We start from the raw sequence: 17,145 nt of genomic DNA on the forward strand, positions 1-17,145 counted from the left end.
ATATATAATGCTTTCTATTCATTCTGCTCTATATTAGAAAGGCAAATATTAGTGATATGGCTTAAATATATTAAAATTTTCCCTCTGGAAAGCTGGTCTTTACCTCTGGCTAGACCACATGTGGAGTGAGTTCAGGAATCTCTTTCTGCATGACAGCAGATATCAACCCACATTAGATGCAAATACAGTATGTTCAACCAGAGTGCCTGAGCCAGGCAAGAAGAAGGGTTGTCTGGAATGCCTATTCTACCATGGTTTTCTTTTCCTGCAGATTAAAAGTTCTCCAGTATATTCTCTTCTTATTGTTTTTCCTCTGGATAATCCCAAGTTTGTCTTCCCTCTTTTTAATCATTGCATAGTAAGAAACAGACTGTTGTTTTATCACAAAAACTCATTTTACCATAGTAGAATTAACCACCATGGCTGTTTTTTTAAGTTCTGGGTAAACTGAAGGAATAGGAGAGAAAGAGTGACTCCAGAGAGCAAGTCAGAGTTCTTCCATTAAGACACCTGCACTGAATCACTTCCTGGAGAAATCTCTGTCTCTCCGCTAAACTACAGTGTAAGCCCAGGAAGACTTGGTTGGAAGAAATTAGCCCTTGTGAATCTGGAGTTCACAAGAGTCCTACAGCATCCAAACATCCCACGTACTGCAACTCTGTATATGTCTGGAGCTGTGCTCTTACCCATCTTCAGTCATTTGCAGTTCTACCCAGGAGTCAGAGATGCATAGTCTAGTGTTTGCAGGCCCAGAGTTCTCTTACAAGGTGGCATTTGTGCAGCAACTAAGGCAGCAGGTAGTCAGGCTTAGCTGGGATTTCAGTGCTTCTCTGAAATACTGAGGAACTACTACCTATACTCAACAGTTCCTCTTGTAAACTACTGAAACACCAGTCAAGAAGGAAAAGGCTGCTACAAAAATGCACTGGAGAAAAGGAAAATGGCCTTTCCAGTGAGCCGAAATACACTGTCTAAAAATGACAGAAAGAGCATCCTATCCTGTTCAGACCATTTGCTGGACATTATTCACAGTTGCCATGTGTACAACATCCTTACCATTTTCAATCAACTGGACAAAACTGTAATATGTTGATACTAAAACAGCAGTAGACAATCTGTAGTGCTACTTCCTCATCCACATTGCCAGCAAACCCCTGAAAAACTAAGGCAACATTATACTATGGTTGCACTGTTTTGAAAACCTCATGCTGAGGTTGTTCTACTCAAACTTTCTCCTCCCTATGTCCTGGCACAAAAATGAGCACTGCGACAGTAAAAGCACCTGGTCAATTTTTCCTTCTGTCACTCGAGCTCACCAGGAGTTGGGGCCAAGAAGTCATCATTACATTTTACAAATACCTATGTTCAAAAAAGACTGGTATCTTCGTTGTTCATATTTTCCTGGATATACTGGAGAATGTCCACTTCATTCATTGTCTGAATCCTGCTTTCATCTGGCTTTGCTGATGAAGATGAATTAGTGCTCCTGGGGGCAACTGCTGGCTTCTGAGGCAGCGGTGGTTTCGGTGGTACCTTAGGTTTTGGTTTGGAGGTAACTTGCAAGAGTTTCTCAAGATCATCTGCAACTCTGGAATGAAAAGAAAATATCACTAAAATCTTGGGAATTTTTGAATTGCTTTTTGTTTTGGAAGAAAATGCAATCTTTCAAAATATATCTTTCTGCAGGAAAGAATTTACTTTGATGAATTTCTCTTTCCACAGAACTTTCCATAAGAACTCTTGTTATAATGTGGCTTCTCAGTTCATTGTACAAGTTAATTAATTTTGAAGCATGTTTTCAAATGTCTAAATTAAAAGCAATTTACAATTATCAAATGAAAAAGAACTTTATTTTAGTTTGGGAAACAAATGCTTTTAATTTGTGACAAGATGATTTGCTTCCCATACATTTTCATGGGAAACTAAAATATTTCACATTCAGCTCTGCTTCCTCTTCATCCACACCACCCAAAACTAAGACTGAGCATCCCCATGCTCAGTCATGAGAAACTGGAAACACTAGTGGATTTAAAAATACTGTGTTCAAATTTGCTTCCAGGAAACTGAAGAAACTTTGCAGTCTGTGACCATATACAATAACTTTTTTTTTTTTTTGGTGTTAATTTCCCTTTATTTTCTAGTGAAATTACCCAGAGCACTTCAAACAGTTCAGGATATTTTCTACCTCCATTGTTTGACCTTATCAGAGATGCAGCAGGCTGTGCATGCCCAACTCTGTTCCCACATGAGCTGTTAAAGATTTTGAGAGAGCCCCTATAGCAGACTGTCTTGTAACTCCAAGGGCTGTTTGCCTTTGGAAAGTGAATATGTGGAGGAAAGGAAAAGAAGGATTTCATGTCAGGTATTTTTTGGTTCTTCCACTCATTTGCCTTTTGTAATTAGAATCATAGAATCATAGAATATCCTGAGCTGGAAGGGACCCACAAGGATCATTGAGTCCAATTCCTGGCCCTGCACAGGACAACCCAGTAGTCACACCATGTGCCTGAGAGCATTGTCCAAAATGCTTCTTGAACTCTGTGAGGTTTGGGGCTGTGATCACTGCCCTGGGGAGCCTGTTCCAGTGCTCAACAACCCTCTAGGTGAAGAACCTTTTCCTGATATCCAGTTAATGTCTTCCTTACTACCAGGCAATGAGGTCATCTTAGGGGAGGTGTTACCCATATCCCTGTGAAACCACTGGGATAACTTCTGCTGACTAAATGGGACAGTGATTCCTTCCTTTGTCTCTTTATTCCCAGCCTTGTGGGAAATACTGTAAATGCCTCTGTCACATGGCAGAACAAGTGGTAGGGCTTTCTGCAGACAGTTTAGACAAAGCTGAGGTTTTCCATAATTTGGGAAGCAATTGATGAGGGCAACTGTCCAGGACCATGGGGAACACAATCAACAGAAGAAGCAACCTCACAGAGACACTTTACTCCTCCATCTCCAGTGTATATTGTTTGAATGTAAAAACCACAGGTACTTCAAGAGTTCCAACCCCCTCAGCTAAGGATTTCACTATTACTAAGACAAACTGCATGATTTCAAGGGTTTCTTTTGTGTGTTGACTCTCATTAAAAGCTGTGAGGAACTTACAGCTGTACTGTTCAGGGTGAGACAAACTAAACTCACCATGAATTGGCCATAAAGTCAACATGGATCGGCCTAAATTTTCTGCTGTAAAGACAGAGTCCTTTAAGGTAAAACTATTCCTGAAGTCAGGCAGATCTTTCTGTGACTCCCAAAAGGAATCTAAAAAGAATCAGTTTTAACCAAGGCTGCTCTATTAAAATCAATTGCCTGAACACTGATACCTAAAACTGGGAAATATCTAAACAGACCAATTGATGGACAGAGCAGTCCACTGCCCCAGAGCTCTGCACCTTGAACTCTACCTATGGTATTCCAGCAGGCAGCTCCTCAAATTTCATCCTCCAAATAATTCTGGAGATTATATTTTCCTTTATTTAGATAAGATTTCTGATGTCTTTTAGTTTTCATGATTCCCTGTGGGCGACGCATCCCACTTAACTTACAAAACACACTCTATGTATTTATGAATTTCTCATCTACACAGAAGAAATTAATTTAATTTAAGACCAGGCCTTTCTGTTTGCTGCAAACTCTGACATCCCAGAGATATCACACCTGTGATCACATTGCCAAGACATGTTCTTGTTCTCTTTGGTCTGTAATAAACAAGACATGTTAGGGCTGGTATTTCTGAAGTCTCACTTGCTTTAGCTGATCTGATTCTTCCTTTCCTGGCATAAACAAATACTGAATGAATCAGTGTCCATGTCATAAAGTTCTGGTCACAAATAACAGAAACCATAATAACCAGAGAACAATACACAATATACATACAGACCCTACGGAGGAAGCATGATTTTGAAGTAGGTGCACTGCCCAGAAGGAGCAGTAAATCCAGCTCATTACTTGATCAGATGGTACAGATTCCTGAATTCTCTACTTCTGTGTGGTTCTGTACTAATTTCTGTTCTAACCACAGCAACAAAACCACTCAGCAAGCCAAAAAATACCCTCAAAAGGTCCAGTCTAGTAGGTTGTTGGGGTTTTTAGGGGCAGATGGGTTGGTACAGTGCTTTTAAGCCAAAGATTCTGCAGGGGATGATTTTTCAAAGTCTGGAATCTGTTCATGTAATTTCCTTTATTTGTCCTGGATTTTTTCAAGACTTGGTTTAGACAGAAGTCTCTTACAGAGAACACAGATAATATGTGGTCTTTGTCTCAAAACCTGCTTTTCAGTGCTGCAGTGGCAGGCAAACTGTTTGATCCACTGCTGTTTGATCATGAGACACGACTGTCTTTGCAAAACTAAAGAGGTAAAATGCAAAATGCCTTAGGCAGAGAATGAAACAAGGACTACTATTTCTTGAGAAGCAAATGAGTTGTTACAGTGCATAACTACTACCATATTTAACTCCAGGCCAGAAGGAGGAAAAAAAAAAAATCAAGCAACTATTCTGAAAAAAGATTAAAGGAAGAACCTTCCCATTCCTATCTTTTTATAGACCACCAGGCACACAATCCGTGTAATTAATCATTCTTTAATTAGTCTTTCTCATTTTCTGTAATGGAAAAGCAGTGCCACATTGTTTAAAATTCCTGCCATACTGTTGGGCTGATTCACAGACTCTATTGGAGCAAATTCTCTTTGTTTCCAGACACAGAAAGGAATCAAAACCCTTACTGAAGAAAGGCTGTCACAAAGCCCTACAAAATGACTGCTGGCACGTGGACTTCAGGAGAGTAAACAAGTTCTGACTTGGAGACAGACACAGCCACCATCCAAACATCAACATTTTAGATGTCACTTCTCTGAACTCTGTCCTGTCTCTCTGGACAAAATCTTTGGGACAGGAAAGACTATGTGCATGTACAGCATGATGGGAACTCGGCTTGCTGGGAATGCTCTAATGAGGAGAATCAGTAATGAAAGCAAGAGACAAAGACTCCCATAATTTGCTAAAGTATCCAAAAGACTCATGCTTGAAGCTCTGTTGTGTAACTAATAGCAGTTCTTGCAGAACAGACTTTTATCTTTCCCTATCTTATTATCTTTATTTTGTCTGGTGTTAATTACATGCACAAGAGATACCTTAGTGAAGCCTTGGGGAGTGGTGTAATATCACATCTATAACTTTAGAATAAAGACCTGGGCCCAAAAGTAGGCAGGAGGCTTCAAAGTATCTCTGGACCATCACTGCTACTATGGTCAGTGGAGACAGTGTGATGTCTAGCAAGGCCCAGGGAAACACGCAGGCTGGAGTTAACCACAGGAATGCCAAGCACTGGGGGCCATGCTTCAGCTTTCCCCTGAAATCCACTACAGGTAAATTCATAGTGGTAATTTAACCAGGACCAGAAAATATGTCTGGACACTAGAACGTGAGAATTTGTACTGCTGAAATGCTACAAGAACCACTTGCATGGCTTTAGTCTGGGACAGATCAGCCCTCCTCCGAAAAGCTCTCTGGCCCAACTCAGAGCTGGTGCAGGACAGGGACCATTCCCAGGAGGCAGCTGTATACACTCACCTTGTTCTGAAGCTGGAGAGAGTCTCAACAGCACGGCTGCAGCCCTAATGCTGCCTGGCCAAGAGCCAAAGAACAGGCTCATTAGCACAGGTAAGTCCCACACACATATGCCCACAAGCTCTCTGAGGAAAACAGCCTGCTGGTTACATCACTCACCCAGGAAATGAGACAAGTCAATTTTTCCAGTCTGAAGAAGTTCAAACCTCTGTCTCCTGCTTCTCTAGAAGGTTCCCTTATCACTAGGCAAAGGCATAGCTGAGGCATGGGAAAGCAGGCAGCTTTTGCCCCCTGAGCTGACAATGTCTGTCAAAATGGAAACAGCTTGGGGTAAGAGCCTCGAAACGCGGTGAGTCTCAAGCCCAGCAAAAACATATCTTGCTACACTAGGAGAGGACAGGACTTTGGGTCACCTCTCTGCATTATTCTATACAACCTATACATGTTCCTCAAGGTGAAGCAAGGATTAATGTTTCCTGTCTGGCAAAAGCCTTTTTATTCTGTTTGCCAAGTTTATTTTATAGCTGTTCCGGTGCCTGTAGCATCCCTATACATCACATGAAGAATTAAATGAAAAAAATAAACACTTGAAAACCATCACAGAAGAATGTTATTTGTTTACTGTAACCTACTGCAGCCAAATCAAAGACCTTTCCCCACAGTTAGGTCACAGCAAGCAAGAGAAACAGCCCTGGAGTGGTCAGGAAATTTCTGACTCAGTTACTCCAACCTCCTCTACCACTTGCTCACTGACCAAACAACCCTCTGCCCAAAGGATTTACATTAAAACCTTCTGGAGTTTCTCAAAGCTCTTTTTCCAACTATGGTGCTGTTCTCATACCCCCAGGACAAGGAAAAGCATTGGTGCTGGAGATGGTGCCCCACATGACTTCTGGCTAGACTGAAGATTTAAGTGTTGTTCTCTGAATTCAGCATCTGCTAATGCCTGCTCAAAGATGACCACACAAACTTTGTCTGTCTCAGGGGTGGCAACAGCTCCTTGGAAAACCTGAAGCTGACAAACCTCTAGTCACAGAATCATAGAATCTTCTGAGTTGGAAGGGACCCATAAGGACCACTGAGTCCAACTCTTCAGTCAATGGCCCACGTGGAAATCAAGCCCATGACCTTGGCATTATTAACACTATGTTCTAATCAACTGAGATAACTTCAGGGTTTGTATGGACTGAACGGTTAGGAATGAGCAGTGTTAGGATGTGGTTTCATAAACAGCTTCAGCCTCTAACACTGTAATGCTCCTGAAAGGGTCGTCAGTGTAATCCTAAGAAAGAATACACCAGGTCTGCCATCTCAGGGCAGCAGAACTGGGAACCTGCTGCTGACACTTTTTTAAGCACTGGAAAAAGACAAATGTTGTGCTGACAGCTGCTTCCTTCCATCTCAGCTCCCTATTCATTATCAAAGGTGAAGCTAATTAAATCTCTCCTAAAAAGCTGCTCAGACAACTGCGATAATTATTTCAGGCTAGGATGTGCAATAATTTATGCAATTCTGTGGGCCCACAGAGCTGCTGCAACATTCACAGGATCAATTCTAGCATTGGTTTTCCACAAAAACCTGATCCATCACACCAGACAGGCATGATTCAGATTAATGAAGTAGAAGAGCGCATGCCTGCAGGGCTATGATCTCACTGGCATAATGGAGACATGGTGGGATGGCTCCTATGACTGGAGCGTTGGAATGGAAGGATACAGGCTCTTTAGGAAGGACAGGCAGGGGACACGAGGAGGGACTGTCCTCCCCTATGTCAGTGACCAGCCAGAGTGCATGGAGCTCAGCCTGGAGATGGATGAGGAGCCATCTATGAACTTATGGGGCAGGATGAAAGCAAGGGCAGGGACAGGTGACATTACAGTGGGGGGTCTGCTGCAGGGCACCTGGCCAGGAAGACTGAGTGGGTAAGGTCCTCTATAGGCAGCATCAGCATCATGTTCACAAACCTTGGTCCTCACAGGGGACTTCAACCACCCCAATATATGCTGGAAGGACAACCAGCAGGCCATAAGCAACCCAGGAGGTTCCTTGAATGTGCTGAGGCCAAATTACTTCTCTAAGTTATAAAGGAGTCAAAAAGGAGAGGTGCTATGCTGGACCTCGTTCTCACCAACAAGGAGGGGTTGGTGGGGAATGTGAAGCTCAAGGGCAGCCTTGCTGCAGTGACCATGAAATGGTGGAGTCTCTTAGGGCAGTGAAGAGGGTGCATAGCAAGCTCAGTACCCTGGATTTCAGGAAAGCAGTCTTTGGCCTCTTCAGGGACCTGCTTGGTAGAGTACCATTGGCTAAAGCCCTTGAGGAAAGAGGGGCCCAAGAAAAGTCATTAATATTCAAGGATAACCTCTTCCAAGCTCAGGAGCAATGCACTCCAACAAAGAAAAATCAGGCAAAACCACTTGGTTGCTTATCCCTCTCTTTCTCAAAGCATATCCTATGAAGGAAGAGTATAACATGACCCTGTTTTCCTGAAGGCAACACAATGGGACTTGACCTTGCCAGTTCCTACCACAGCAATTATCTCTTTTCCACAGATTCTGGAAGGACAAGAAGTATAGACACCGCACTAATGTATTACGGCAGACCTAGTGATAGGAAACAGTGCCTGCATCTACAATGCCAGTGGTTAGGGTGAGGTAGCTCACCAAGATTTCCCATCACCATTACTTAATATCTGTCAGTAGGCCAAGAAATTAGTAACCAGTAAAAGGCAGGTCAATGGACAGGAAGAGGGAAGATATTTGTTTGAACGGACATGGGTATTTTTCCATAAAAAGAAACCATCCATTACATTTACAGAGAAATTGGTTCTTCCCTGGGCTTGTTAATGTAAAGTAGGTGATTCTATTTAAAACAGTAATTCTCATTTTATATGAGCAGGTATTCACAGAGAGTCTTCAGTTTGCAATGAGAATATTTATCATATTCTCTTCTCCCTCATGTTGTGACAAGCACAGCCCCCGTACATTTTGCAGACTCGTTTGTCTCCCTAACAGTCTCTGCCTCAAGACTTACAGTCACTGCTGAGGATTCGCTGCTGTGCTGACAGTGCTGTGTTAGTGCTGCTACAACCACCCAGGTACCATAAAGATCACCAAAGATTTGACTGCTCCTGTGTTCTGCTCTGAACAATATCTTTTTCCCATCTCCCCTTTGGAAGAAGAAGGTTCTGCTTTCCTCTGCCTTGGGCAGTGCTCTCTTAACTCTGCCCATGATTCACAGTAAGTCAGACGCTTCTCAGACCTACCACATGCACATGAGCAGACTCTGTCGTACATGTGAATGTTCACTGCATGAGCTCCCACATCTGCATCATTCAGCTAATCCACTGCTGAACATGTCCAGGTTTCTGACCTACCATAGACCTGCTGGAGCGTCATAGCTCAGGATGGTCTTAGATCTTAACAAAAGGTCCAGGAAAACTTTCTGTGTGGTATAACAGAGTGGTATAACCCACTAAAGGAATGGGTTGTCACAGCTCCTGATTTGATCTGAGGGCTGGGGAGAGATTTCTTCAGCCCCCTTTGGGAGAGTACTTGTCAACACCTTCAGGGCAAAGGCAAGACTTATTCTTAGGTGTTAAAATATGCTCACGCTCCCATGCCAGGGAGATTGCAGGGTTCAGATCAAGTTGAACATTTCCTCTCACACACAGTGTCACTGCCTGGAAAAGAGACTGTGGAACTGCCCTGCAAGAATATGTAAACACCAGTCTGGTGGTAAGAGAAGGTGGGAGATGATTCAAATGCTGCCCCTAAATTTATGAGACCTGACAGTTCTGCTGAGGCTGAAGAGAAAAAAAAGTGCATTATGCACAACCACTTGAGAAAGTTTAGATGTGGGATTTCAGGTCACTGCAAAGAATTTACACAGAGGCAAAGTGAAACACTGGTTAGGTAAAAAGAGTCTGCCACTCCTCCCATCCCGTTAATAGCAGTTTCTCCTTGACCCCCAACTGCGTTCAGTCCACCAGCTCTCTGTGATGTGCAGATAACACCATGAACTGGGGTTACCAGGGGAATTTCAGAGGGTGTTAGGCACCTGAACGGGTCAACAGATCCCAATCTGCCTATACCTCCTGCACAGCCAGGAGTTGCCTCTGGATTCCCATAGCAACTTTCCCATTGGACCACTGGCATGATTTTCTGCTTCATTACGTGCATTCATTTCCAATTGGATCTTGACGCCTTGTCAGCTATTGAAAGCACTGGGACAAATCAAGGATAAATGAAAACTACTGGAATTTAAAAGAAATGGAATCTTTTCCCATGGGTTTCCATAACCATCTGGGTGTGCTGCTGTCACTGATGACCCAAAATGATTTAAAACCATGGTCTATTGGTCTCAGAGCAGACTTCAGGGACCCTTCTCTGCCACAGAGGAGAAGAACATACATAATCCAAAACACATTAACATGACAGATGGAAAGGCTCTCTCTAGCAGATGAAAATGCAAGGAGTGCATTGGAACAGGCACTTGTAGCTGTATGAACACTCTGGATCAAGTGCTGTGTGCTGAGATTGCTAAAGCAAACATGAAAATATAGGAAGCACATATGTGTCCGCTCCCAAAATACCACTGCACTAAATCAGCTCATGTCCTGCCCCATCAGCTTCTATAAACTTCAAGTGGGCTGTCAGAATGTAATGCAAGATGGCACCCAACCCAATTTAACCTTTGTTTAAAGTCAGCCAGGTGTTACTCTTAAGGCAGACAGCACTTCTGCATGTGCAGAAAGCAATATCTTCAAAATTACCTGCCGCAGGAGTGGTTGGAAACCACACACAGCTTCTCTCTCCTGGGTCTAGTACCTGCTGTGGAAGGCATGAATTTGACTCACTACTGCAGCACAGATTCCCTGGTGATGCTGGTCTCTCTGAGCATTGGTTCCCTGCTTGATCTCTTGAGGATTATCAGAGCAGGCAAACTAGTCTTGTGAAAGCGATGTCAGGGATAAAACACATTATGTGCTGTTCCAGTGCTACACTATCAAGGGGGAAGCAATACATTATTCCCTCCTGTAATTCTGAGCTCCAGTCCTCCTTTCCACTAGATTAAAATTTAAATGCAGGGTGATAAAGATTTTAATGAGAGTCCTTCGCTGCTGTGGAGGTATGCATAGGATTCCTCCTGGAAACATGCACAGAGGTCTGTGAACCAGCAGCAGAAAATCCTTCCTCTTGTGGCAAGAGCCCCTGATTTCACCTCCCTGAAGCTGAACTGTTCTGTCTCTGGGCTTTGTGCCTCCCTTCTCAAAATGGAGGTCAGGTTCCCTGAGGATCATTTGCAGAAAGCAGAAATGTCATGTTAGAAAACAAGAACTAGACAGCATGCCTGGGGCCTTCAGGTCATTTCCTTTGGAGTCACAGAATAATATCTTGCACCTTACTTTCTCAGAGAGTCTTCCTACTTTCCTTTTTAATGTGTTTGATTTCCAAGCTCCATGACACACATCTTACATTTCACTTGTGAGTACAAGTATTGATTCACAGTTTGCATTCAAAGTATTTAAGCTTTTCCCTCATTCACCCCACATGACAGATTTGATGAGTACCTCAGCAGTTCCTCAGTGTCTTCCTCAGGACCCCTGCTCAGCACATCCTTGCTGTTCTCACAGGCATCTGGCAGCAGCAGTGAGTCACCCAGTCTCACCACCCCACCAAGGTCTGGATCTTCAAATAATTTCAGATCTAGAAAGGGGAACCAGAACATGCTGTAGTTAGATCATGCTGTGTAACACAACGCCTGCACTAACACTAGCCAGTAAATCTGGCTACTGGGCTAAAAAAACATATCACGTGGACAATTATGTTTTCAACAAAGACAATCCACAGAGTGCAGTGATACTCTGCACTCTCAGGACTTGGTAAATCTGCTTTTTCCTTGCACTCAGTAGTAGGTCACATTACTCTTGTTAGTGTGGCATGAGTGACTGTGGGACAGCCAGCTCCCACACAGACCTTAATATTCCAGTTCAAAATGTCTACAGTAAACAGCTATGGGAGCTGTATAGGTCTTATTCTTTCTGAATGATTCTAAATGATTCTGCTCAGCTGAAGATTTACCTTAACATTCCCAAATCATTATTTAGCCTGTATATTCTGTACCACCATAATTTATATGTGTGCTTTAGATAAAACATTCTGTGTATATAAAAATACAGAACAGATTTACTCTCTTTCATCTTCTTTCTGGGACCAACTGATGAGAAATCTTCTTCTGGGCCAAAGAGTCCTTCATCTGGATTCACTTCTTCTTCAAAAAGGGTTAATTTGGGTTTCTCTTCCTTGGTTGGAGGAGCAGGTGCCTTTTTTGCTTTTTTAGTTCTAAAACATAAGAGAAATAGAAAGTCAGCTGCAATTCTTCATTTAACAAGGAAGATTTATGTCTAGAAAGTCTCCTAAGCTGAAAATAGATGGCAGGAGGCTAGGTAAGGTCTATGGAAAGGTCTATAGAAGGGTGCACAGATATCTGTTAGTTACTGGCAGGAATAGGACTGGCAGGAATGAGCCGGAGGGACTGTTGGTCTGGTGTACTGTACATATACATGTTGTGTATCCCTAAGAACTGTCGAGGAACCCAGTGGGAACGGGACGAGCAGGGCTAATAATGCTGTACTGTGCAAACTGCCACTCAAACCCATTTATTTTAAGCAGTTATACTCCTCCCACGCAGAAAGCTTAAAATAAGAAAGAAGGTCAGTTTCAGCAACAGTGTCCTAGATGGACAGAAAGGGATGGCTTGAAAAACAAAGTGCATGTTGGTCTGTTGCACTGATCCCTTTGGACAGGATTTCAAAAATCTCTTTGGCTTCATTTCCTCACCAGTTCCTGCTGCTGTTTATGGCTGCATACTTCCTTCATAAAGGTATTAGATACTCCCCTCATCCCCAGAGGAACTGTATTTATGAGACTACACCACCTTTAAGTTGAAGCAAGCAGGAACTGGAAGAGACTTGGTGGACAGGCTGCTTTTTGCAGAATTTACAAATGTCACCCGCTACTTTCTTGAACCAAGGACAGGATTAACTTCCTCTAAAGTTAGTCTTCTAAAAATCTGTCAGTGAGACAAAGTTAATTTTTAGGCTTCTTCTCTACTCTGTGGAAAGAGACACACATCTCCTTAGGGCAGTGAATCCCACCTATTTTTAATACTGCTTTGGATACAATAAATCTCTTCTTCCCACAGTCTGGGGAAGGAAGCTAAAACCTAGTTTGAATTAGAGGCCTCATTTGCACTGGCTTAAACAAGGAGAGTTGAATGCCTTTCCAAGAGCAGAGTGAAAAGCTGCTTACTTCCACACCCAGGACTCAGGTTCCACTGGCTGAAGCTACAAGGCTGCTCTCAAAGGAGGCAGCTTGAGTTATGAGCTAACCCTGATCTGTTCTTAATCCCCCGCTTTGCTTACGCTCAAGGGTGTAAAAAAGAAAATTTAGAGAACGGGACAAAACCTTTGGGTCAAAAGTCCAATTCAAACTAAGCTGAAAGAGAAGCATTCCTTAGGACAGCATGTCCTTCCTAAGTAATTGCCATAGTTCAGAGATCCTCAGATCCTTACTCTCAGCAGTATTGGCCTTGCTATTTCTAAGGTAGACCCTTTGAGGTCTCTTACAATAGAAGACCTGATCTTCTCCTTTGCACAGAGCAGGTCAGGTTTCCGCCTAGAGCAAATCCAATTATCAGCACTTAACCTGCCACAGTCATCAAAAAATAAGAACAAGGTCAAAAGATTACACATACATTCCAACTACATTAAAGAATCTTGTAAAATCCTCTTCCAATTACAGCTCCACACAGAAGAGTGGAGTCCAGTTACTTTCAGTTATTTTCACAAGTTTATTATCAACAAAATAGAACTCATGGATGATACCACCTTGCTACCACCACTTGTCTCAGCAATGGCAAATGCAGCACTTTGGAAGACCAAGAACAAGCCCCATGGAGAACTTAAATATGGCTTTATTTGGAAATGTACCCTATTTGATATAGTAAAGGTATCTCCAGTTGTCAGCAACTAATTTGCTACACTATGATATAAACCTTAGTTTTAAAGCAGAAACTTTTACAGAGAAAGTGCCATGGATTTCTTTTATTTTGCATTCATATTCATTATGGATATGCCTAGAACGACTTCTGAATTTGAGCTACTTTTGAAAGCTCAGCTCCAAGGAACTGCTTCAGACTGAAGCATTTGTAAAAGACTCTTCTCCCAAAACCTGTCAAAATCTAAAATTATAATATGTACAAATTAGACAGCTTTCACCCAGGATTTCTACACAAACTCAAATTCTTTGCTTTATTAACTGTGGTAAGGAATCTATCATTCAAATGAGTCTTAGTATTAAAGTAAAAGGTAAAAAATGAGAGCCATTATATTTAACCACAAAATCAGAGGACAAGAAGACTGAGTCTTCCAGAGATGACAAACTGATTAAAAACAGAATTAGTAGACACAAATAAATCCAACCTACTGGGGAAGAAGCAGCCTTTATTTGCATAGTTTAAGCCTCGTAAAGTATTCTTTAAGAGGTGAATGACAATATAAATGTGGATTTGCTAACCTACAGAATCCCAAAAGTCTTTGACATGATCCCCTGTCCAGAGGGTTACAACAGTTCTCCTGATGCATAAGAACCTGTTACACCACAGGTACTTATAACCATGAGCCAGTACACTCCCAAGCAACAGGTCTCCACCCCAGTAAAGTTAAGAAAGAGTTTACCAGTAGTCAGCTGAAGTATTTGCAGCAAAATTTACCACTGTGGTGGGAAATACCAAAGAAAGGGAAGAGAACCATAAAGATTGTCATAAAGAACAGCATGTAAACCAAAATTAATTGAACTGAAAGGCCCTAGTAACAAACCTCTGTTTAATCCAACCACCAAACCAGCCCACTAACATGGGCTCACTTTCTATTTGGCCAGGAAACTCCACTGCCAGTAACGGCACAGGGCCAAAACCTCAGGGGCTTGACCTGCTACTGGTAGGAACATGAAAAAGTTGTTTTTCTACCTTCAGGTTGTTTCCCCTCACTACTCTCCCAAGGAAGCCGCAGTTGGACTGCCAAATAATTCCAGCACATCCATACAGGGACTCTGTTGAGGTCAGTCTCTAAGTGGGAAACAAGATTCCCACGGTTCTGTATTTAGCTGTGCCAGTCCAGACTGTGCACTGCTGAGCAGAGGTCAGTGGATGAGAGTGGATGTGTAAGAACTCAGCGCCTGTCTGAGTTCTGCTCTCAGAATCAGCTGCAGCGGGCTTGAGTGTGCATCTGCCTGCCCTCTCATCCCCTCTCTATATATTCCTGCCACCTCCCTGTAAGCAGGGACTTAGCTGGAGCTGAGCTCCAGCTCAGCTGAAGCCACAAGCCGGTAGTCCTTGAGAAGAGAACCTGCACAGACGTTTAATTTGATGACCATGATGTGCCAGGGTGCAGTAAACTTGTGCAGGCACGCAGAGGCTTTTGGGAAGACAGAAATGAAGTAACATTTGGTTTTCCAAAGTATTGCTATACTTAAGCCCTGCACTTCATTAGCACCTCCTTCATACATCACGCTCACAACCTTGGGACCTGACATTTTGAAACTACCAGCATCCAGCTGGTGGAAGATGACCCGTGTTATTGCTATTTCTTTATTGCTGAAACAAGTGAACCCTTGGAACATCACTCTAGTGAATTATTAAAAATCTTCCATACAGGAAGAACTGTGAGAATCACTCAAATAACAATGCTGTCTCCTGCTCTGACTCCTCCACTCGCCTCCTAACTGACATGGACCAAAACTGGATGATTAAAAATTAAGAGTATATGAATCCACTTAGTCAGGCTGCTGGCACACTTGAAAGTCCAGCTGAGTCTTGGCTCCCAAATGGCTCTCAACCTGGCTCTCAAATCACCCAAGAAAATGCCGACAAAACCCTGCATGCAAAGACACTTTCAAACCTAACCTGTTTTGTGAGCACAATTCTCTTGCTGCTGTTCACCAAATACAAAGTAGGTCACTCATTTGCCAGCCTCCAGGTCTCACTGGCACTGCAATCATGCAAATATGCTTTCTGGTCAGCTGTAGAAAACAGCAACGAGGATGACTAAGACACTCCAAAGCCAGAAGATTTCCAGAACTGTATGTGTGATGGCTGTATTATGAAACACTGGATCTCCAGATCTAAGACTTGGTGGCACGTGGCTTAAATCACAGAGTATTGTGCTGTCTACAGAGGAGCCCCTAACCCATGATCACTGCTGGGTTAAAAGAGTGAGTGTTGCTATCAGGCTATGTGTAATCTCAGCACACTGACAAAAATTCACAGAATTTATTGTTCTGAAAATGTGACCATCTCTTTTTTATAAAAATAAAATTATGCTCCAGGAAAAAAATGTTACAGTAATTTTTTTTTTTTTTTTTAAAAAAAGGACCTAAATAGAATACACATACTCCTATTTTAGGTATCCATGGGATTTTACACGGGAGGAGCTCTCTAATATAAATGGACAAACAACTCCTACAAATCTACGTTCAGGTTTGAACAAAAGAACTACAGCTCAAATAGCAGCTATACTACCACATCTTCTTGAACATAATTTCTGAAAAACAAAGAACCTATACACTAGTTCCTGCAGAAAACAAAATGTCATCTGCTGCTTTCTTTTCATTCAACAGTGCTCGCTTGCCAAAGCTGCCTGATAATAACAGACAGGACAAAAGGGGTCATTCTCATCCACTTTGGGCAAGGGATGCCCAATAGAAATTCTAAGCCCGTCAGCTCAGCACAGCCTGACTGCTAAGCATTTAGCAACCATGACAAGTGTTGGCCACAGGGATACTTTAGCTCACACAGTAATCCTTTTCTTGTGGACATCACAGAAACATACAGTATGGCTCTGACATATTCCAAAATAAGATAATGCATAATAGATGGGAGAAATCTCCTATTAAAAATCATTTGGAAGAAAAGCATTCAACTGTAGGCAAAGTTCCTCTGCTGCAGCCCCAAGATTAGGTCAGTCTTGGACTACTGTTCCAGCAGAGCAACAGATGGAAAGAAAGCCTGAAGGAACAGATTTTCAAGAGTCCAGGTCCCATCTAGAGACCTGCTTTTGTGGAGAGATTTTTCTGAAGGGCTCAGCACTCAAGAGTACCTCTTCTTCCTAAACCAAGCCAAGCTGGTTCCATAATCTGTCCTTAAGCTTTCTGATTATATTCTTTTTCAATATAATTTGAAAACAGATGAGAAGACCACAGATGGACAACTTTTGTTTAGTACACAGCTCATTAGCAATAATCGTAATACAGAGACATTTCCTAAAATGTTTTCAACTAAATAACTAATAAAGGCATACACAGGCACTTGTATGGCTGGCAAGGGAACCAGGGTTACAGAGTAGATTGCAAAGAAAGAAAGTTATAATAAAGCAAATTTATAATTTTCCTCTGATTTTCTAAACTAAACCAGAACATGAGACTTGCTGAAATAAGGACAACAAAAGACAAGTTTCAAAACATAATCATGTCTGAATGAAACCACAGTGGTCCAGAACAAGACAGGAATAATGAAGTGGTCAATA

At 42.3% G+C, this 17,145-nt stretch overlaps 1 protein-coding gene across 2 annotated transcripts in view; it reads right to left on the reverse strand.

Moving 5' to 3' along the window:
- Positions 1 to 299: 299 nt before the first annotated feature.
- The window catches only part of HS1BP3 (HCLS1 binding protein 3), a 50,429-nt gene continuing 33,583 nt past the window's right edge, over positions 300 to 17,145 (reverse strand). For both annotated transcript variants that reach the window (XM_027904414.1, XM_027904415.1), the window contains exons 5-7: positions 11,754 to 11,905; positions 11,134 to 11,269; positions 300 to 1,588 (exon numbers count right to left, since the gene is read on the reverse strand). In XM_027904414.1, coding sequence (XP_027760215.1) covers positions 1,366 to 1,588; positions 11,134 to 11,269; positions 11,754 to 11,905 — 511 coding nt within the window. In that variant the 3' untranslated portion in view covers positions 300 to 1,365. The remainder of the gene's footprint in view (positions 1,589 to 11,133; positions 11,270 to 11,753; positions 11,906 to 17,145) is intronic.

Source organism: Empidonax traillii, unplaced genomic scaffold (genome assembly GCF_003031625.1).
Source record: "Empidonax traillii isolate 1590-97213 ecotype Southwest subspecies unplaced genomic scaffold, ASM303162v1 scaffold1056:size198982, whole genome shotgun sequence".
NCBI lineage: Eukaryota > Metazoa > Chordata > Aves > Passeriformes > Tyrannidae > Empidonax > Empidonax traillii.